At 42.5% G+C, this 23,075-nt stretch overlaps 1 protein-coding gene across 4 annotated transcripts; it reads left to right on the forward strand.

The window, feature by feature from the left end:
• Window positions 1–3,719: 3,719 nt before the first annotated feature.
• Window positions 3,720–19,104, forward strand: slc25a29 (solute carrier family 25 member 29). 4 transcript variants are annotated; one of them, XM_035422966.1, is made up of 6 exons: window positions 3,720–4,071; window positions 11,998–12,041; window positions 12,838–12,875; window positions 13,845–13,882; window positions 14,262–14,345; window positions 16,423–19,104. In XM_035422966.1, the coding sequence occupies exon 6, from the start codon at window positions 16,423–16,425 to the stop codon at window positions 17,176–17,178; it is 756 nt and encodes a 251-aa protein (XP_035278857.1). In that variant the 5' UTR covers window positions 3,720–4,071; window positions 11,998–12,041; window positions 12,838–12,875; window positions 13,845–13,882; window positions 14,262–14,345; the 3' UTR covers window positions 17,179–19,104. The 4 variants fall into 4 exon arrangements, with proteins under 4 accessions (XP_035278857.1, XP_035278856.1, XP_035278855.1 ...); XM_035422965.1 differs by lacking the exon at window positions 13,845–13,882; XM_035422964.1 differs by lacking the exons at window positions 12,838–12,875; window positions 13,845–13,882.
• The last annotated feature ends 3,971 nt before the right edge of the window (window positions 19,105–23,075 follow it).

Genomic DNA, 23,075 nt, shown 5'->3' on the forward strand with positions numbered 1-23,075 from the left:
GCCTATCTGAGCTAACACCAATTAAACATGCTGTATTCCAAAGCCATGCTGCTACCCAATGTTTCCTAAATTGTGGCCCTGTGTTTTTTCTTCTTACCATGTCAACACATTGTGGTCATTCAAACTTTTAAGTGTCATGTCAAAGTATCACATAAAAATAAAAAAACAGCTGCATGGAAGAACACATAATTTAAATGAATGTTTTAAACACCTGATGAACACTTACACACCAGAAAGCATTACATTACATTACATTACAGGCATTTGGCAGACGCTCTTATCCAGAGCGACGTACAACAAAGTGTATAACCATAACCAGGAACAAGTATGACGAAACCCCTAGAGAGAAGTACCGGTCCAAGTACAGGGAACAACCGCATAGTTCAACCTGGACCCTGGTGGTTAAACTGATAACACTAACAACGAGAACGGCAACAACGCAATCTATGGAAAAATAAAAATAAATAAAAATACAAGTAGTCGTTAAGACTGGCGCATCAACTAAGTCACCTATTAAACAGCTGCCTAGTTACAACCCTAAGTTTAGTCATTTACAGGGGGGGAAGGGAGGGATGGGGAGAGGTGCAGCCTGAAGAGGTGGGTCTTCAGTCGTCGTTTGAAATGGGTCACAGTCTCAGCTGTTCTGACCTCCACAGGGAGGTCATTCCACCATCGTGGGGCCAGAACAGACAGGAGACGTGTTCTGGAAGTGCAGGTGCGAAGAGGGGGAGGTGCTAGGCGTCCTGAGGTAGCAGAACGGAGGGATCTGGCTGGCATGTAGGGTTTGAATATCTTGTGAAGGTATGCTGGGGCTGATCCCTTGACTGCCTGGTATGCTAGAACCAATGTTTTGAATTTGATGCGAGCTATAACAGGCAGCCAGTGGAGGGTAGTGAGCAGGGGAGTTACGTGGGAGTGTCTGGGGAGGTTGAAGACCAGACGAGCCGCAGCATTCTGAATGAGCTGCAGGGGTCTGGTGGCAGATGCCGGTAGTCCAGCCAGAAGAGAGTTGCAGTAGTCCAGGCGGGATAGAACCATTGCTTGGACCAGGAGCTGGGTTGAGTAGGTGGTGAGAAAGGGGATGTTGTATAGGAAAAATCTGCATGCCCGGGTTACTGCTGTAATGTTGTTGGAGAGGGACAGCCTGTTGTCCATCATCACTCCGAGATTCTTGGCGCAGGGTGATGATGTCACTACGGTGTCCCCTAAGGAAATGGAAAAGTCGAGGAGGGGAGAGGATAGAGCCTAAAGCATATGTTTATACTTGTCAAGTTCATTTTACAAAATGTGCAAGCTCTCAAAATCTGCAACATTTCTAACACAGGGCCAAGTTACATGAAATAATTTAGGAAACATAGGGTAGCAGCATGGCTTTGGAATACAGCACATTTAATGAGTGTTTTTAGCAAGGCACATGCGCACTCACACTTTGCTTGCTTTAGGTTGTCCATCGTGTCTGACGATGACAATCCTGCCTCTGCTACTTGTGAGTCTTGTGGCTGTGGAGCCCAATCTGCGATCCACACTGTCTGCCACAAACAGAACAGGTTAAAGCAAGGCATGCACGCACACTCATCTCGCACTATGACATGATCACAGACAAATGTACAAAGTAAACTATATCTTAAAAAAAAACATGTTTTCAACATACAAAAATGCCAAGTTACTCACACAAGACACACTGTCTAGAACTCATTCATTCAAACTGGAAAAATCTAGGCTTGCCATTAAAAGTATTGATATAAAAATGACGCCAAATTACTGTACTGAAAGCAATATAGGCTATCTTGCCTGACCAAAATTAAATAAGCTGTATTCCAAAGCAATGCTACCCAATGTTTCCTCAGTTGTTTCAAGAAAGTTTGGTGTATATAAACTTTTGCACCACTTTGGTTTTGCATGACTCAGTGGAACACTATGCGCTTAACTGCAACCGCTTAACTGCAATTGTGCTGAAGAGGACAGTGCTATGTGCCCTCGATTGAATACCAACAATGCAGCATGCCTGTCCTTGCAGGAGCAGGGTCTCTTGGTGGTGGTGTTAGTTCAGGTCAGACCATTCAGTGCCCTCCATTTAGATTTGTAATCAAATAATTGACGTTGTTAAAGACACAAAGACACACAAAGACACACACACACACACACACACACACACACACACACACACACACACACACACACACACACACACACACACACACACACACACACACACACACACACACACACACACACACACACACACACACACACACACACTCTCTCTCTCTCTCCAGGGCACCTGTGGAAGACACTGGCCTGGGCGGGGGAATCGGGCTGATTACGACCATACCTACTGTCTGAGCAGCAATTCAACACAGGTGAGCCCTGTTAGCTTGACTTGTTAACATATAAACTGCTCTGATTCCTCAGTAGGGGCCTTGAGCGCAGAATCGTGTGATGAGAGAGAGCAAAAAATGGAGGGGAGAAGCTGAACAGATTAAATACCAAAGGGCATTGGGTTTTTCTGTGTTATTTTAGTTTATTGTATTATTGCAGTTTCAGTACCAGAACCTGTGAGGGTGAAGACAAAATCTGTTTTATTTCTGGCATGTGCCTAGGCTCTCTCCCTGTCCTCCCATCCTCTAATAAAAGGTCAAAAGACAAGTTGAACAAACTTCATTTCCCTGCATCTTGCTGTCTTCCTAGGGGTTTACTCTCACAGCGTATGTATGACAGCACCATAATAATTGGGGCAGAAGAATTCACAGGTGTTTCTGATTAGTCAGCTGTGTTCAGTTGTTTCCTTAGTGCAGGTAGAAGAAAGCTTTCAGTCTCTAGTCTTGATTATAGACTTTTGACTGGCTTTGGAGTCAGTTATTGGCATTTGCCAACAAGAGAACATGAATAAAAGCTTAGAATCTGCACTTCAACTACATGTGAATTGTTTGATTTCAAATCTAAAATTGTGCAGTACAGAGCCAAATATATATGGAATTTAATGGAAGCTTAAATATACATTTTGGGAGGATGTGCTAGTCCTCTCATACAAAAACGTAGGGTATACATCAGTCTTCTCTTTGTGTTCCTTTTCTTTGTCATAAGACTCTGTTACACTTTCTGATTATAGTGCCTTATTTCTGTCATGTCTTGTAACCAAAATGATTGCCTATTAACACTAAAAGCTGCCTACTTCTGGTTATTGCAAACTATTATTGTTGTTGTGCCATATTTCTAAACTCAAGACCACAGCAACGTAAGTATAAGGTTTGAAATACAGGCATCAATTACAGATTCAAAAGTTCCCTGTCATGGCAGCAGGGGTCACAAGGAGACGAGGGGCTTAAAACAGCACTGATCCAGGCGTACAGATCGCCCTACAGGCATATACCGCCTACGACATACATGATTCGTACAAATACCACATACTACATCTGAAATTTAAATGTTAGATTCCATGCTGACTTTGCTGTGTAGACGTTGATAACTAACATATCTGTGGGGTTTACTGAAACGGCCAGAAGCGACGTAGCAATTGCTAATTTACCACATCACTGTGACAATTAGACATAATAAACAAGCTTACTCGTAAATTGTTGTGGGAGCCAATGAGCGCATTGGGCGGACTGCAAACGGGGGAGTTGTCTTTGTCACAATGTCGAGATTGGTCTGAGGATTCCTCCATGAAAGGATACATGAACACCTCCAGTGACGTCACGCCCATGCACCGAAATAGAAAGGACCTGTGTTAGCTACGTCGTGGGCAAAAATTTCCACGGCGATTTCTGAAGGCTGTAGACACCCACATCAATTCATAGTACTTACATTGTTGACAGATTTATACGACTCGGTTCATGTCTCACGGTATAGAATAAACACAAACATTACGTTAATGCAGAGGAAGATTTAAACTGTAAACGCATCTAGTAATTTAGCAAGTCACGCAACGCCAAACAAGAGCTATCTGCCGCGACTAAAGCAAAGGACGTAACACAGGGAATTAGCTAGCTACACTGTAAACTACCCAGCTAGCAAACAGATCCTCAAATAATACAAGAGTTGCGATGGACTTCCTCGCGGGATGTATAGGAGGTAAGCTGAAACACAGCTAACGTTAGATATATAAAATACATCGAAATTAATATGATTCTTAAGACAACCTAATTATCTAGACAACGTTGACATTAAGCCGACACCTTGTAAATCTACTTTGCTGGTTGCATGATGCAATAATGATAGCTAGCTACTTCGCTAAAGGTAGCAGCTGTTAGTCGCTGTAACTGTGTACCTAGCTAACTGTCTCAGCAACTGGGCTTGTGAAAACACTTCAGATACTGATTTTGGTTGCTTGCTAAGTCTCATTCATGCTGAAGTAGATAAGTTGCAATGACATTCGTTTCGGCTGACAACTAGCAAGCCATGAGTACCGCTAGGATATGTTTCCGTAACAGTAGTCTAACAATATTGACGTTAGCTAGAAAAATAATATCTTCTCGTATATTACTGTAACGTTAATCACTGAAGCATGAGAATAGGCCTGATAATGTGTTTTAGGAATAAAAATAGCCCTGAAGTCTGTCGTACACAGACGCAGCTCATTGTAAGCTTTGGTAGCGACGTCTATGTTGAGGCGTGCCCCGTTTGAAATGATTTGCACGTTTGATGCTGCGCGAACTTATGCGCTTCCACTCTGTGGCGCTAAATGAACGTTTATGAAACTGAATCGGCGGTCGTCGATAGTTCGAAATTTAGTTAACGTTAGTCATTGGTGGTTTTTAAGGTGTTGGGATTGTTAATGAGATATTAAGATGGTGCAGGCCAGGCGTCAGGACGGCATCCGGTGTTCTGTCTATTTTGTCCTACCTTGTCGAAATGTCCTACCGGTAGGGCAAATTTATAGTCATGTCTATCAATCTTTGTTACCCTATCGGAAAATACTATCGCAGGTGATGAGTGCTACTTTTGTAGCCAGAAAAGTAGGTAGGCCTTTTGTACCTTATCAGACAATGTTTCTAAGATAACACAATATTATTTTCATCAATTCATCCAACAATCTGAAAAATATTCTGTCTTTGGTTTCCCGGAGACTTCGTTGCCAAAGAGCCAAAGCCTGTTCACTTCCTCTCATCGCAACTCTCTTGAACACAAACAATGCTTCCAACACAAAACGACCATTATACAAATATTGTTAGTAGTGACATATTGCCCTTAAAAAAACAGGAAGCCTGTTTCTGTGGCCTAATGTGCCCTATCAGAAAATGCTACCTTTGGTGTTTTATATGAAATATCAATTCAAACAACTTGCCTTTATGAAATGCATAAGTGCCAAAAAGAGCAAAATTGTGCTGCCCTATCGCTTGTATTAGGCCTACACGAATAAGGCTGACGTGGCTTGTACGGACTAAGTTATGTTCCCCGCCGCCATCACCTATTGTAACTTCTGCGTGCAGAAAGTTGGTGCACCATGACTTGGAACTAACATTACTTATTTGAGGTATGGCTGTATAGGCACGCCTATAAGCTATGTTATCTGCCCTGTACACGACAAAGCGACCAATTAGAGTATGAACATCACTAATCAAATATGCCTTAAAGTGCGTGCTTGAATTTATCGGTGTGTTTCCTGACTACAATCAACGTTTGGGGATTTGGATAACAGTCAATAGGCTACTCAGAACGATAAGCTGGTTTTGTACAATACACTTGAAGAAAGGTTGAATTAACACCATAAATTGAATAAAAGTTAAAGAAAAACCACACTAATAATGAAAAACTTGCAATTAAAAACCTTCGGTCCAAAAAAGAGGTAGCGTAAATTTATTGTCGTAATTGTGACTGCGCATGCGCAGTACCCCTTGGTAAAACAGGTAGGATGAAGTGTTAGAACACCTACGATACTCTTGCCCATTTGCAGTAAGGCAGGTATGGGCCAGGATGGTTTCTGGCACCTTTTTTGTATCCAGATATTCTACTTTTTACTGTGGTCTAATTTACACAAACTGGCTGGGCTGTTCTAGATATTGGCAACATAGGCAGTTGCTAGTACCTGCCTGCGAACTGGCCTTGTTATATAGAGCTAATTAAGTCAGAGTCGTTGTTGATACTAAAAGTTACGTAAATGGCATTGCTTATTCCTGTAGTAAGTGAATAGGTACTGTTACTCTTGATGCAAGTGTCGTTATTTCTGCCTGGAAATGACAAGATGGTTGTATTAGCCCAAACGTTGTGTTATCTTGGTAGGGGACTTGCACAGCTAGTGTTAGCCAGATTGATGGCAGCAAATTGAGGTGGTAAAAGACTAGAGTTTTAAGTAGGCACGTAGAGTTTAGACCATCAAACTTTCTTTGAATATAATTGGCGACATCTCATCTCACTGCAGTTTGCGGTTCAACTTTTATTTAGGTTGTTTCACTACTGCGCAAGTATTGCTCCAGCGAATACCCCAGAATGCACAATACAACATGCAGTTCCTATCTAACATCAGCAACCTGGCTGGCAAGATTTGTAAACAGTTAATTGTCTTGGGAATGTTGACAGTATTTGTGGTACTTGTGATATCAATAGAAAAAGCTTTGTGAGTTCAAAACACCACAAAATACTTTGTTTGTGGTGCGAGTGTGGATTGGAGTGCCATAGTCATAGTTGTACTTACACACTAAGGAGCATCATTAAAATATTTCAGTATTTTAAGTTGGTTCTGTTTTTCAGAAATCAATTTGAACTGATATATTTACAATGCTCCTAACAGTGACTGGTGAAAAGTAAATTATAAATTTGCTTGGCACATCTTCAGGTGCAACACTTGACTATCCCTCTGTAAAGTGATTGGCTCTTGATGTCAGTTGACAGAAGCTGTTTACAAAGCCCCCCCCCCCCCCTTTTTTTCTGCTCTTGACCGTTTACCTTTCTGTATTTGTTCACGATTAGAATCTTGACGAGGCAGGAACTTTTTCTGGCAGGTAATGACGATCACATTGGGGATGATGTCACGTAACATCAGAGTTCCAGTGGGCCGATGTCTCAATTTGTACACAAACGCTTTGATGACCTTGACTGCCTGTGTTCATTTATAACTGAGGTTCAACAAAAGTTATTTTCCCTACCCCCATTCTACAAAAGGCAAATAAAAGCCTTATAAAAGGTTTTACAAGCACTTGATCACCTACAATCACCTTGAGGTTAACACACTCTTTTAAGGATCATAAACTCTCAGTGACTGTAACACCACTTCTGAGAATTGGCAGCGATAATAACCCTCCAAAAAAGGGATAAGCTATGTGCACACCCTTACAGTGGTGGCCAATCATATCATTAGTTACGATGTCACTGTTGCTATGCCAGGGCTTCTGCCAGTGATGCACTCAAATTACATCTTCATACCAAGTGTAGCAGGGCATGATGAGCCCAAGTTGCTACTACCACCAATTACATGGAAGCATACAGCTAACAATAATTACAGTACAAACATAGGAGTGAAGCAAGCATGTGGTGTGTATAAACCAGCATTCTGTGTGCAAAATAGTGGAATGCAGTATCGAACCATGGAATTTGTGGCATTCAGGAATGTAATGGGCTGACGTAGTGGTGTTCGATTAGTATTAGCTGTGGTAATTGTATGCTCTGACATATGAGAACATATTTATCCTTGGTACATATTTGAATTATAAACTCCACAGTGCAAATTCAGTACTCTGTGACCCCCCACCCCTCTTCCGTTCAGACAAATAGTTACATATGTCCATAGGGTTCATTTTTGCATGCATATTTACAGGGTTTGTCTAAAAGGTAATCAACAAAATGTGTGGGACGTTAGTGGTCATTCCTTTAAGGTGAAGTTGCAATTGTAGATACCATGTACATATTTCATGTGGATTCATTCAACATCCGTATTCATATTAACTCCCATTTCATTTTTGGCAGTTCTAGGCTGTGAAATAGCTTCTCCACATTGCACCTTCAATAAATGGGCACAAATTAATTTTGTCTGAGGGAGGCATTTCAGTTCTACATGTAGCCTACCCCTCAGATAAAAGATGTCTAGCAAGTATCGGCATCAAACTGGGGTTTCAACTCATGATTTTGTTATTGGGTCATGATTTATTTTCTTGACTTTAATTTCCATCAAAGCAACTCTTATTTAATAAATCATGGGTAGGGCCTCCAGTGTATCTCCACTATGTGACCTCCGGGGATTTAGACTTGTATTTGAATGGTCATCCTCCAGGGGTTCCTATAGGCACACCAACAGCACAGTCAAGTGACTATATACAATTTTTGAAAATTTCATTTAATTAAGACATTGATAAAAACAATTAGTTGATCTAATATGGGGAGAGTCAGGAAGGAAAGTGAAAATGGATGGAAGTTTAAATACTACGAAAAGCATGTCTTTAAGGCAGTGGTCCTCACTTCTGGTCATGGAGAGCTGCAGGGTCTGCTGGCTTTCATGGTTACTCAGAACTTGAGTGGCATAGAAATTGATAAATTAAAACAGTAGATTACACAGTTCAGTGTTTCCCATACAATGAATTCATTTGGGCTGCCTGCCCAAATCGATTTCCCCACGCCCGTTGTTATGCTTTGTTTCTTCAAAAGAATGTGTCCTCTCCCCTAGCCAAGACTGTTGGATATCAAGGTTATTTGGAAACGTTCTCATCATTATTTTGATTACTGCTAGCTAGCATTTAGCAAGCATCAGCGTTCACCCAGTTAGCTAATAAAAACATTAGCTTTTCACAGAGATGAGTAGCCGGTAGAATAATTCTTCTTGCAAAAAAAGACTAGAGGAGGAGGGGGGAGAAACTGCACCACCGAAATGTGGCCATAACATTACTGTTATATTAACAGTTACGGTTAACAATTTGGCCTACTTACTTTAATTGAAATTGATGAAAATCCTAGTGTTTAGAAATTAGGGCATTTTGGTTATCTGGCACCAGTAACTTTAAAGCCCTTAACTTATGTTTAGAATTAATTCTAATTCAAATCATTCTGATAGCAAAAACATTTGTCTGTAACTGAGACAACTTGACACGAAAAGTGCCGTATATTTCATTTTCATGTGGAGACACGGCCACAGTGAATAAATAAATAAATAAAATTTCCTAACAAGATATAAGTGCCCGAACATAAAATGAACTCTGTCTGCGCAGCAAAATGTAATAACATCTTAATAGTTACAATACAATTTATTAAACAGTACAAACAAACATTTAAAATACGGGCGGATGACCTTGAAGGGAAGTAATGGAACTGACTGTAACATGCGAGTGTCACTTGTAAACATCACTGTTAATCATCATCTGTTCTTAATTAGTAGCAGTTACTTCATCAACTTACATTACTGAGGTGCTGAAAATGGGATAGGCCTAATTGTTTGAGATGGGGCTAAACAAAGATTTATTTACAGTTTATAAACAGGATTTATTGACAAGCGGTGTGTGTGAGGACACAGTCATCACACTTGAATGGCCATAGAAATCCACAACGTCGGCAAGGCAAGGAAAGGCAACTTTTTGTTTATTTCCAATGACAGAGAAAACGTTAAACCCCCCCCCCCCCCCCCTTTCACGATTGCAATTTAGATCACCCCGTCAACAAAGTGTTATGGCTAGCATTGTCTCAGCTGCTTGCTGAATCTATAAGCTATACTGAACAAGTCATGCCACCATAGATGGGAGTCTGACAGTGACGGCATTGATTGATTGTTTAATCCTTTCGTTCAGATGTTTGTGACCTTTAAAATAAGCCATTTCAAGCTCTCTTCAGCATTTTGTATATTTGTATACTGACAGGAAGGGTTAAATTAGGGTTGAATTGTTTATTTACTGCACTTGCTTTTGGTAAATTGGTTGCATACTTTGACAGTTGGTATTCGTTGTAAATTTCACATCCTGTTTATCCAAGGGTTCATCTTGAAAAACCCACGAGACAACCAGCGTTTGCCCTGTTGCATATGCAAAGTTGCTTCGAGGAATGGACATGCAAATATGCCACAGCCTCTCCGTGCCTCTCCTTTCTGCAACGCCAGTTCTGCAGGCTAAGAATCGGCTGTTCACTAAACAAATAATAAAGGGCAGTACCCTTGAAGTATGAAAATGGAGAGGGTGGGGCTACGTTCCCAGAGTTTTCAAAGTGCGGTTTGCTGTGAAAATCAAGCCATGAACCCCCTGGGTACATAGACCCACCCTCTCCATTTTCATACTTCAAGGGTGCTGGTGTTTATGACCCGTTTAGTAAACAGCTGATTTTTACCCTGCAGCACGCCTGTTGCTCAAAGCTTCCCAGAGACGTCCCTGTATTGGTTAGGACAGCCAAGCCCCCTTTTGACGTGGTGCAGCTGAGTTAACAAGGTTTCTGGCTTGTGATAGGCTGTTGATATAGCACTGGCCATGGTGGGGGGCCCAATAGGACTGCCCCTGAGATTTGAGCTGCCCAGGGGTTATTGTTACACTGAGCGTTAAGGCTGGGTTGCATATTAGCCTTGACCAGTAGCAGCAGCTTGATAACACATAAAAAGTGGTTGTGCAAGACCTACTGAACTGTGGCAAGTAGGGATTTGACATTTTTAGATTTTCTCTACACAATTACAGGCGGATTTGCCCTTAAAATTACTGGAGTACTCCTTTTTATTTTTGAGGGAAGCCTAAAGCCTGTTCTGCGGCAGCAGTTCCACTTAAAGGTGTCAGCGTATTTCTCCGGCTTTACTTCACTCAAAACACCAGGATAGGAATTAGTGAATTAGCGTCAACAGCTATCCATCTCCTTTCCAATAATTATCAGGCTTCAGTAGGCGCATACACTGTAGGCATTGTTTGATAAGTTTTATTTAACTATTCTGGGAAACTAAGACATAAAAATAGAAAAAATCTAGGCTACATCTTAGAAATCATTGCCTAAGATTGCCGAACATTTAGACTTAAGTCTATAGATTTGTGTCTCATGCACTGCACTTAAGCGGACGGAAGACAACTACAATAAAATATCAGGTATAATATTGTGCGAAATGAAGTTAACCATCTCTCTCATTTAACAGTGGTTCCAAACCAAAACATTTTAAAAAGAGAGGGTGATAAGAACACAAATGTGTGATGCTCGCTGGAGAAAATGTGTCTTCCACACTATGCACAGTCTTATCTTGTATGATAGACCTGCTTATGCAACTAGCGTTGGGCTACAAATAATTAATGTGGCCGGCAAGAGATAGACTGTTGAAAATTAGCAGTGAATCATATCGTACTCTGGCATCAATCTGGCATTTTTTGTGAACTGAATTGTAAAATGCCATCAAATATGTTTTCATATTTCATAAATATTTTTTTTTAAATGACTTGCATCCAAGCAGTAGCGTTAGTCATTAGCATGTTCGTTAGCAAGTGACCATATTAGTCAAGCTAATGTTGCTTTAATTCCATGTTATGTAACAAAAGTTTAGAACTGTTAACGGGATTCAATTGCTAGGGAATATGCTTTTTAGCTGGGTTATTGATATAACCTACAGGAGACTTCATCAGATATGCGTATTTTATTTTCAACATTTTTGAATGTTTTTTGTGACAATTTGTAATGCCTTGGCATATTTACCAGCTGCAAGCTCCGCCAATGCGAAGCCGAGCACAGGCAAGCACGTGTTCTTCTCTGAAACGCGTAATGTTCGGTCACTGATTTTCACACTGAAGTCCAAAAGTTGAGTTAAGAAAGTGTATCTCATGCCAGGATAGGCCCTTGTGTACACAAATGGATAGAACAGACTTGTGAAACTGTGCAAGGTAATTGCCTGTGTGGTTATGCTGTTTTTTTTTTTTTTTTTTTTTTTTTTTTTGGCCTGGTCAAGCTTGTCTGCACTCACATAATTAAAATAGTTCATTTAAATCAATGACGCATCAGTTTGTTTACAATGGCTGTCTGTATTTCCCCCTTTTTTCCTTTCTTGAATTAGGTGGTGAAGGTAGGTGGTGTAGTAGCACTACTCTTCTGGAGTTGTCGTATCTGATGTTTGTGTCTCCTGTTTAATTTCAGGTGCCGCTGGTGTCCTTGTAGGGCATCCCTTTGACACGGTCAAGGTGGGTTTTCATTTTTATCTGGTCCGCGTATTCTGTGGTGCATGTGTACCTGATTTACTGGTCTGCGTTACGGGTTTACAGCAGTTTTGATGCATGATTTTTTTAAAAAGTAAAATAAATCTCAATGGCAGACAGAGGAAATAATGAACAATAAGAAGCCTCCCCCAATGCACCCCCCACATACACATGCTATAATCCAGCTCTAAAATTAAGCTTAAATTCTCACTAAACTCTTACAACCTTTCTGCTCCGGCCCTATCAAGTGATATCTGGCACCCATTTTCAGTTACGAAAGTGCTCAATATTTGCTCTTCAGTGTTTGCAGTGAATTCTCTGGGCAGTAGAAAGGGCTTCGCAGAACTACCTTAAACAACTGTGACAAATTCAATGGGCACATTTAGCCAGTTCTCTCGAGCAAAGGCCTCAAACTGGCATCTGTAGAGCACAGTTTGTTCCTTTAAAAAAATGGAGATGTTGGGTGTCTGAGATGTAAATGAATGCCATTGCTGCCTAACTTATAGTCTGCCATACACATCTGCTCAGCAAGGTTTATAGGCACTGTCCATAAGTTCCACTTCTTTTAAAGAACAGCTAAGCCTATTCGAAGCCTCATCTCCAAACCTCTTGTGTCCCTGCCCCCTTTGCAATAACTTTGCTTTTTCCATTTTTACCCCGAGGATGTATGTTTAGACAGTACCCCTAAATAGTACAGTGCAGGTGTACTACTGTTTCTGCTGTATTTTTCTTAACATTTTAGGGGTCTGTATTTTTGAATGCTTTGTTTTGTTAACTCCAGGATCCCCCTGTATACAAGATGCCCCAATCAACTTACCGGTAAAATTAATATGATTTTTGGATAACACCATTTTTTTTAATGTATATTTTTTTTCTTCTTTTGTTTTATAATTGACATTGGCAAGTTAACAAGGGAAATAACTGTGTGTGTATTTTAATATCTGATATGAGTGTAACTTGCAGTCCCTGCTGTGCTGGAATTTGTGTGGCTGCAATTCTCTTAAGATTGTTTCTGGCCTAGAGCCGGGTGCAGCAGGACAGTGCTGGTCATGTGAAACCAAAGGCTAACCCAATCTGTTGACTGCATATGCATATTCCTGTAGAAATAAAGAAAAACGTGGCCCTTTGACCCTGCTTATGGTTTTGGCAAACCTTGCTGTTAAAAGCAGATTAAAGTCTCCCAGATGGACGCATCTGCCAAGGCACTTTCTGCACCCTAGATCAAACATAGGAGTTCCACAGGGTGACACAGAATTTACCAGGCCAACCGAAGGGTTTCATTTTTCGTCATTACCCCTCACCTTAATGGCAACTGGTGTGAAGACTGGGCAGAGTGCTATGATTCCATATCAAAGCCCAGCGATCAATTTTATTGTGAGTGTAGCTGATGCCCTCATTCGGGGTCACTTGTATAATTAACATTTTGCATACATCCATTAACACATCTGGAGCACTTCCTGAAATTGGAGTACCTTGCTCAAGGGTATCATAATATTGTACCACTTGCGATTTGAACCTGCAGCTAAGTTCGGCTCCTTTACCGTTGCACTCAGACTTGACCCATGACTCCGCTATATTTCAAGTTCCTATTTAAATGCTGGCATGAGCGATTGCAAAATGATAGCTAAGGACAGCTACCGAAGGAGTTTTCTCACAGAACAGCTCTTTAATTTCCGTTTTTTCCTCATTTTATTTTCCGTTCTCCAACTGCTTTGCTGCCTTTAACTACCTTTATTTCTGAGCCAGGGGCCGTATGATTTAACCTGCAAAAGTGTTACTTTGTTGTAGATGAGGGATTAACATCATCTGTACGGAAGTGTAACCTCGTAAGTACGGTCATGGTGAATCCTTCTGTTTCTCTCAGTCTGAGTCTTGATTCTGTGACCCCCCCCAAAAAAAGGAAAGACGCTCAGTAAACAGCGTAGTTGTATTTTGACAGTCCGGTTAAGATCATCCCAGTTTGTACTTATTTGTTTAATAAATTAAGCAACACGTGTTAGAGATAAGATTCCATCTTCATTCACTTCATTGTAAGACACAACATTTAGCATTTTTGTCTTGTTTTTTTCCTTGCTCCTCTTTCCTGTTATGCTGATGGTGTGATGTTTAGAGTATGTCTGTGGTCTCTGTCGCTGAGATGTGGAGGGTGTGTTCTCGCGGCCTCGCGGTTCAGCTCTTTGAAGACCGGCGGTGTTTCTATTGCAGGTACGGCTGCAGGTTCAGAGCGTGGAGAAGCCGCTGTACCGGGGGACCTTTCACTGCTTCCAGTCCATCGTACGGCAAGAATCGGTAAGCGCCCGGCACCGACGCCCGCCGTGCCCCACAGCAGCGGTGCTCGAGCTGAGCGTCACTACCTATTGGCGGGTCCTGACATGGTTTGAGATGTGTGAAATTATACATGTAATAAAATTAACTCGGACATTCACACCTGATTTCAAAACTGCGCTAGGTATGTGCACAGCGTTAAGTGCTGTGTGCAAAGCATTCAAATTCCGTAATTTGATTTCTGTGTAAGATGACTCCCTTAGGAATGAATCTGTCATTAAAGCCGCGTTTCCACCAAAATTACCCGGAACTTTCAGTCCCAGGAACTACTTTACCAGGAACTAAAAGGTTCCTTCAGCCAATGGTTGTCTGCGTTTCCACCGGGGTCTAAAGTACCGCGAAGATTAGGCAAATTAGCCCACTGACGTTGTCGTCGGTCCATCTGTCATATGATTTCTTCTGTAACCCCATACTGCCACCGAAGTAGCCTACATTATTTTCTAATAACCGGGACAGCCCGGAGGGGTTTATTCCACTTATATACAACGGGTTACCAACAATGACTATATATGGTTACTTTTGTATTTATTGATTTTCATATATCCTCTCAAACACATTCATTAACAGCAGAAAACATGCACACGTTGTAAACAATTTGCTGTTTTATTTGGCTAATCGCAAAATGACAAGAATAGAACGAAAACTCGGACTTGCGTGAAAATGTAAATTAGTAGTGGTACAGCCACCGTTTGCTTTCCTTCGAAGTTAGGCTACTGCTAGCCTAGCAGCGAAGTGTGCCCTCCAGATGCGAACCATGCACCATAAATGAGTCCATAGTCTTCCTGGTCTTTTCGTGGAATTGAAAAATGGCAGTAAAATTGAGTAAAATTACGGCAGTCTGAAAAAGCTAAAGGGAAGATTACTAGAATTAACCTGTTATTTTACCCGGATAAAAAGTGCGGAAGGTGATTTCCAGTTTGCTTGTACTGTATCACCAATGTTAATTATGCAGAACTACCGCATACCTCACATAACTGTATCAAACGTTTTGAGTAAATTACAACGGGCTAACAAAGAAAATCCGGAAGAAAATATTCAGCAACCGAATTAATCCGTTTGAATGTTTTGGTAGCCTACGTAATATGCTGTCCCAGCACGAATGCTTAGCATTTTATAAAACGAATACTAAAGCAAGAAAAGAACAGAAGAGCACACGTTATAATTCCAAGACGTTGACAGGCTATAACCAAAAGTAGGCTACTGCGCCGCATAACATACAAGTTTGATTTGAAGTTATGAAAATACATTGGTTTGCCGCTGCATATTTTCAAACATGGCGGGTAATGGCGGAAAATAAATACAACACAAATGCTACGAGTACTCGACCAATCAGAAATGTTCAGCGCTGCAAGCTCCACCCAAAAGGTTCCTGTACTTTCGGAAAGTACTACCCCCCGAGCAGGAACGTTTTGGGGGGTAAAACAAAGCCCCCAGAACTAAATTTAGACCCTAGTTCCTGCGGTGGAAACGCACTGAGTTCCTCAAAAGGTTCCTAGTTCCGGGGTATAGTTCCTGCGGTGGAAACGCGGCTTAAGTGAGTTATGGGCTCATGGTCTGGGGACCAGGCTCTACTGCTGCTCACAGTGCTGGCAGCTTGTGATGAGGTGCCTCCCTAGGCCCTGGCACTTAGTGGAGACGCTTTGTTCTCCTCGTTCAAAGCGCGCTGTGTCCGGGAATCTTGGCAGTATGCTGAGGCCCCGCCCTCGCCATGCCAACCGCAGGCTGTGAAAGGGACACTCCAGACCGTATCGTATTACTGGCTCGGTTTGATGTCTCTAAAAGCCGGGGTAGGTGGGGCCATGCAGGTTCACAGCCTTGTTTTGTGAGATCGCATTCTTCAATGCATTTGGATTTAACTTCCATTTTGAAATGAGTGCTTTGCCCGGTCAAGGACGTTGGGTTGTGTGTGCGTGCGTGCGTGTGTGTGTGTGTGTATGCGTGCGTGCGTGCGTACGTGTGTGTGTGTGCGTGCATACGTGTGTGAATTTTTGCGAACCCATGAACTTGACTTCCTGTCACTCTCCCTGCTTTGTGTCTCTAGATGCTTGGGCTGTACAAGGGCATCGGATCTCCCATTATGGGCCTCACCTTCATCAACGCCATCGTCTTTGGCGTCCAGGGCCACACTCTGCGCAGGCTGGGCCAGGACACGCCCGCCCACCAGTTCCTGGCGGGGGCAGCGGCCGGCGCCATCCAGTGCGTCATCTGCTGCCCCATGGAGCTGGCCAAGACGCGCATGCAGATGCAGGGCACGGGCGAGAAGAAGTCCAAGCGCAAGCTCTACAAGAACTCCCTGGACTGCCTGCTGCGCATCTACAACCGGGAGGGCATGCGCGGCATCAACCGCGGCATGGTGACCACCTTCATCCGCGAGACGCCCGGCTTCGGCGTCTACTTCCTGGCGTACGACGTGCTGACGCGCTCGCTGGGCTGCGAGCCGGACGACCCCTACCTGATCCCCAAGCTGCTGTTCGCCGGGGGCATGTCCGGCATCGCCTCCTGGCTCTCCACCTACCCGGTGGACGTGATCAAGTCCCGCCTGCAGGCCGACGGGGTGGGCGGAGTCAACCAGTACAGCGGCATCGGGGACTGCGTGCGGCAGAGCATGCAGAGGGAGGGCTGGCGGGTGTTCACGCGCGGCCTCACCTCCACGCTGCTGCGCGCCTTTCCCGTCAACGCCGCCACCTTCGCCACCGTGACTCTCTTCCTCCTGTACATGCGGGAGGACGAGGCAGGCAAGGACTGTGAGCCTGCCCCCAGGAGCCTCCAGCAGCAGCCCCAGGCCTCCAGCCTGTGAGTCCGGTGCCCCCTGCTGGGGGATAGTCCCCCCACAGCTGCTATGGCCAGGTTACTCCGCTCCCCGTCTCTCTCCGTTGCCTGATGGAATATATTTTTATAATACATACAAATATATATATATGTGCAGACAGAGTGAACCTCTACATAATTGTGTATACAATGTGTCCACAATTTCTATTCTGGTTTGTATAAAACTAGTCTTAGTTGTTGTTTTATTTGGTTTTAAGGAGCCTTATGTGAATATGTCTGGTGTATAGTAATATTTTGCAGGCCCACTGATATGTGAAGATAATCAAAAGCCCACTCCCCTGCTCCCCCTGCCCTACCTGCTACTCCAAAAAAGGTCCTCTAAAAAGTGAAATCACTGGCCATTATATTTCTGGGTTTTTTCTGTTATCTTGATTATCTCCTAACTGATGCAAAACTGCCATGCACAGTGACCAAGTCACATGTCTGAATGCAAGTTGCTTGACGTACAGCATAAGTTTAACTGGTGAGTGTAGAGCATAAGTTTAATTGGTGTGGAGGAGAGGAGTTTGTAGTTACCTTTCTGGGGGAAAAGTAGCCATCTTATTATGGTGAGAAAAAGCTCTGAAAGTAACAACATTACACTTTGGAAGCCACAGGGTTTGCATATTTGTAAATGCATGTTTGTCTATGAAGTTAGGTGATGAAAATGAGAAACTGTCTTTTTTCTTTTATGAATTCTTGCTTTATTGGCAAACTTTTGCAAAAGCATTAGTCTCTGGGAGATTGGCACTGATAAATATGCAGTCTCACAGTTGAACAAGCAACTTTACTTAACAGTGCTATCCAAAACTAGAACTTTCTTTTCTGTACTTTAAAAAGTAAAGCATCACTTTGGTGATGTGACATTCTGTTACCTGAGAGAGAGGGTCTTGTGTTTCTGACATAAGTATGTCCTGCAGAACATCGACTGAGGCGTCCTTTTCCTGTAAGGAAAATACAACCCATTCTTAACGATGTTTGACCAGGTGGCAGCTGAAGACTGTTTTGTGCGATTTTAAAGATGCCTGCGGTTCGATGGCATCTGGAATGTAAAATCCCTTTGCAGCTTGAGTGCACATGTGTAGGAGCAGGTTTTGTGTGCGGTTCTCCTGTGCAGCAGTGCGCTTGGAGGACACAAATGTTACTTTTCAGTCGCAGTAGCAGGACTTGTTGACCAAGAGCACATCCTTGCACATTTGCATATTTATTCCCAGAGGTATGCCTGTACAGTATGTATATAATGTGTATATGTATCATTATAGGGTAACGGGAGTAAATGTTATTTGTTTTCAATTGGAATACAATGCACCCCCCCCCCCATGTTTAGAGGTCACAATGAACTGAATGCACTTCAGTCAGTGTTTCTTTGAATTATGTAACCACAATACATATTTTAGAATCATTTGGTGCAAATTTATTGCTACTTGTGTTCTGAGGGAGTTTGGTTAGGTGTATGATGTTTAAAAGAAACTCTAACAGGCATCATAGCTCATCACTTCTGTCATTTTTCCAAAGCTAAGAAGAAAAGCGGTTGAAGTTGTTGAAATGAGATGTAATGGAAAGGTGCAATATGTATGGTGTCAGCGTGAGTCTTTTGTGCATTTGGCATGTAGTTTGTATGGGCGTGAGGAGAGGGCAGTGTAAGAGGTGAAGGCTATACTCATAAAACGGTATGGTCACCTGGCTGCAGTATCCCATATTAAGTAGAGCTGGACTTGTTACTGAAGGGCTGGGGATGACAGGGAGGCAACTGTCCTCAATCCTGGTGGGTTTTTTATGCCTAAAAATGGGAAGTGCTTCCTGGTCCCTGGTGAGGTCATGGTTCAGTCTACAGCAATGACTTGAGTATTGATGAACAGGGTAATATCGGCATGTGTAAAATGTGGGAAAGAAATAAATAATGGCTCTTATCTGACTTTCTCCTGTCTTGCTTAAAGTTTCATTTGTGACATCAAAGCATTCTCTGATCTTAATGTTTTATGATGCCATTTTGGTGGATGAATGTCCTCTTCCTAAAATAACCAGGAATTTACCACATAATTAAAAAACAAATTAGCATTAGTGCAATGCTGATTTGGTTCTTGACATGATATGAATGCTTTTCGATATCTGCTCTGTCCCTTCGGAACATACACAATGGGTTGTGTAAGTTAAAGTGCATATCCAGGTACGGTTTTATGGTACTTTGCCAGATTGTCATGATCATGCACATTGCTATGATGGTGTCACGAGAGCTGATTTCAGGGCAGAAACACCCTTGACAAAATAAATTAACCACAACAGATTTCTAATTGCAAAACCAAGGAACAGAAGTTGGACTGGTCAAAAGAGATATTCTGTTGAGGTTTGAACCATTTTTGTATTCCACTGGAGGCCAATTAGGATGCATGTACAATATTGCCTGTAAGTGAAACTTAATTGGATCTAATTTCATTGATTTCCTGTAATAGCCGCACAGCTTATAAGATAGATTTCACTAATCAGAGCAAAGGCACATCTCACTGGCAACCGGTGCCCTGAAGATTCATGGTGAGGACCCAGGGTTGCTAACACAAATTCCAAAAAAGGGAGGCAAAGTGGGTTAATATCTATATCATCAGTGCTAGTTGTGTAAAAAAATAAAAAAACCTTTTAAATGAGATGTGCTTCTCATTGCAATGGTTACTGTCAGAGCTACGCTAGGGTTTGAGGCCCAAGTGTGACTCTTAATGGAAAATCGCCCGACCACTGTTCACATTTCTAATGTAGTATTAGATTTGCGATTCTTAATTGCTTGAACATGATACTAGAATACATACACAATGGCTCAGTGTTTATGATACTGTGTGGACATGTCAGAGCAGTAGTTGTGGATGTAGCAAGTGCACGAAGAGATGAGACAAAACAAAAACCCAGCTATTGGACACCTTACAGTGTGCTTTACCTCTTTACCTTTTACGATCTCTGAAAAATGTTTTCAACATGTATTTTTCCCATAGTCCCACCAGAGGGCAGATGAACATATGCTCTAAAGCAGCGAGGTCAAACTTCAGCCCTGCGGTCTAAATGTGCGTGCTGTTTTTTTTTTAACTGCCTCACGCAAGCCCTCTAGTGGCCAGGGCGCGGGCGTCCTGAGCTTTCTCGACTGAGGCACTCATTGCTTCTATGAATATAAACAACAAACTCTGTGTTCTAGCTTTATTAGTACACAATACACTACAACAATACCAAATCGATGCCACTTAGTATGCCACTTAGTGCCACGACTGTAACACAGTTTGTCCATTTAACAGGCATCTCCAGCCCAGTTTCATCTGCCGACCAAGCTTGGTCGGTAACCATACCGACCAAGCGTCACAAACTGGATGACAGCGCCTATCTGGGAGTTCATAAAAAATATAGTTTCATCCCCAAAATTCATATTTCATCACAGCAACAACACAAGACCAACAATATGCCGGAAGTATGCCAAAATAGCGGTGAAAACGCTGCTCACTAAATAGCGAAATTAGTGAAATTCTTGCATAATTACACAACATCATTCTATTATCAATATCAGCTACTTGATATGGAATAAATACACAATACATTGTTTTTGTACATTGTTGTTTTACACATAGTGATGTCCCTTTCAAAATTCAGCACTTATTGTCTTGGACAATCAGATTGTGAAATATACGCTCATTTGCAATGCTTGTATAACTTCTGAGAAAGCTGTGTGTAAAACCACACTTACACCGGGCACCCACCGCGTAGCGTTCCGGTGAAGCCACACTATACGCGGCCCCATTTTGAATGAGGGGAGGCGGCCAGACCCCGCAAGGCATGTTGGGATTGCCGGCGGCGCGGCGAGGCCGCGGGGGAGATGGCAAAAATTCAACTTTGACCCCCCTCGCCGCGTCGCGGTAACTAATCTGATTTGATCTAATGATCCGTCAAGTAAATTGTCCCTATTTTTTTCTAATTTTAGTTCCACATTCTATCGTTCCACAATGGAGGACCTAACTCGTAATTTCCGTATCGGGTTTCGCAACTTAATAAAATCTCCTACAGAGACATTGATAAGAGGAACGCAGCGTGGAGAAAAGTCCCTGAAATTGTCGGTGGCTCTGCAACGTAGTTATCGCCGTTAGCTAGGCTACTATCACTGTCCAGTCTGAATAAAAATCATTTTTGCAGTAACCTAGCTCTGAAAAATGTTAATAAGCTGCCTAGCTAGGCTGTCTAATGTCTAGCTATAGTGAGTAACAACAAACAATAACAAACAAAAAAATCTTCCTCAGATTGGTTACCGCGACGCGGCGAGGGGGTCAAAGTTGAATTTTTGCCATCTCCCCCGCGGCCTCGCCGCCTCTCGGCGCGCCGCCGGCAATCCCAACATGCATTGCGGGGCCTGGCCGCCACCCCTCATTGAAAATGAATGGAGGCGGCGGCGCCGCGCGGCGGGGCCGCGTATAGTGTGGCTTCACCGTAAGCGGCGCGTAAGCAGCACGGCGAAGCAGCACGGCGCGTAGCGTGTTTCCACTGGTTCCGTTTGTGTCGCGCAAAGGCTTGCTTAAAGCTCTATATTCCTAGTAGCTCTCGCAGTCTGCAGTGGGATTACATCGTGTATATCACATTTGTTCACGACTGTTGATTATGGGTAAGTGAATACTTGGTGAGAGACCTTTTTCAGTCTGTTAGGTAATATTTTTTAACACATGTAAATACGTGAGAAAGTAAACGCTTTAAATAAAAATTAAAGAATTACCATAAGCTTAAATCGCAACGTAGCCTACATAATAATCAATCTCAAACTGCATTAATTTATTTGCTTGGTTAACAAGCGTACCAACTTTGTGAAGAATATGTAATGATCATAATAATAATAATAATAATAATAATAATAAATAATCCATAATCAACCATTGGGAATTCCGGTGTTGTCTTGTTTTCACGTCAAAACATTTATATGATCATATTTAGTAAAATCAGTTAATCGTCAAAAAGATAGCGTAACAGTTTATGAACACCACAATGTCATGAACACCGGAAGCTTTGAAGTACAAGTGCAATAAAGGCTTGCTTACAACTTCATTTATAAAATAGGTGCATTTTCATCGGCAAGACCACTAAATCTGCACTGTGGATTATCTGATTTTATTAACAAGCCCTTTTTGAAAGCACGGCGAACGAAGACATCGGAAAAGTCAAATAGGCTGAGCAATGGTTGGTTAAAAACTACCTTCCAACACTCGAGCTAACAAACCGCTGCTCGGTGCATTCACTTCTACATCATTCAATAGGTTACATCTTTCTGTGGTGTAAAATAAGATAGCGAAACTAAGTTTGCCTTTTTCCCAGGTTCCAGTTTTAATTTTTTTTTCCTGCCAGGACAATAGAAAAACGAAAAGGCTTGTATTTTTTAGCTGCTTATAAAATATCTGGTGTTTATCTGGTTTTATCTTTCTCCACTACTGCAAGAGGGAACTAGGGACACACCCCCAGTAATATAAGGATGAAATATAAATCAGAGCATGTATACCTAGCATTTTAGAGCATATTTCTGTGTATAAACAGGCCATCGTGACGCGCGACAAGCCGAAAAAATAGAACAGAAGCGAAAAACTACGCTTCAGTTCGCTTGTGTCGCGCGAGCTTCGCAGCCGGTTCGCGACGCGTTCGCATCTGGTGGAGACGACGTCGCCCGCTGCCGTTGTAATAACAGTACTTCAACTACGCTTCAGTTACGCGCGTAATACGCGCGTAGTGCGCTCGCGGTAGATACGCGTGCGGTGGGTGCCCGGCTTTAGGTCTTATCTCCGGTTCTACGTAATTACCTGTCGCACGGTTTACAGCGTCCAAAGCGCGTAGCAGCCCCCCAAACACATCAACATCCCCATGCTCTACAGGTTCAATCTCTGCATG

The sequence above is a fragment of the Anguilla anguilla genome, chromosome 6, assembly GCF_013347855.1.
Source record: "Anguilla anguilla isolate fAngAng1 chromosome 6, fAngAng1.pri, whole genome shotgun sequence".
Classification (NCBI taxonomy): Eukaryota; Metazoa; Chordata; class Actinopteri; order Anguilliformes; family Anguillidae; genus Anguilla; species Anguilla anguilla.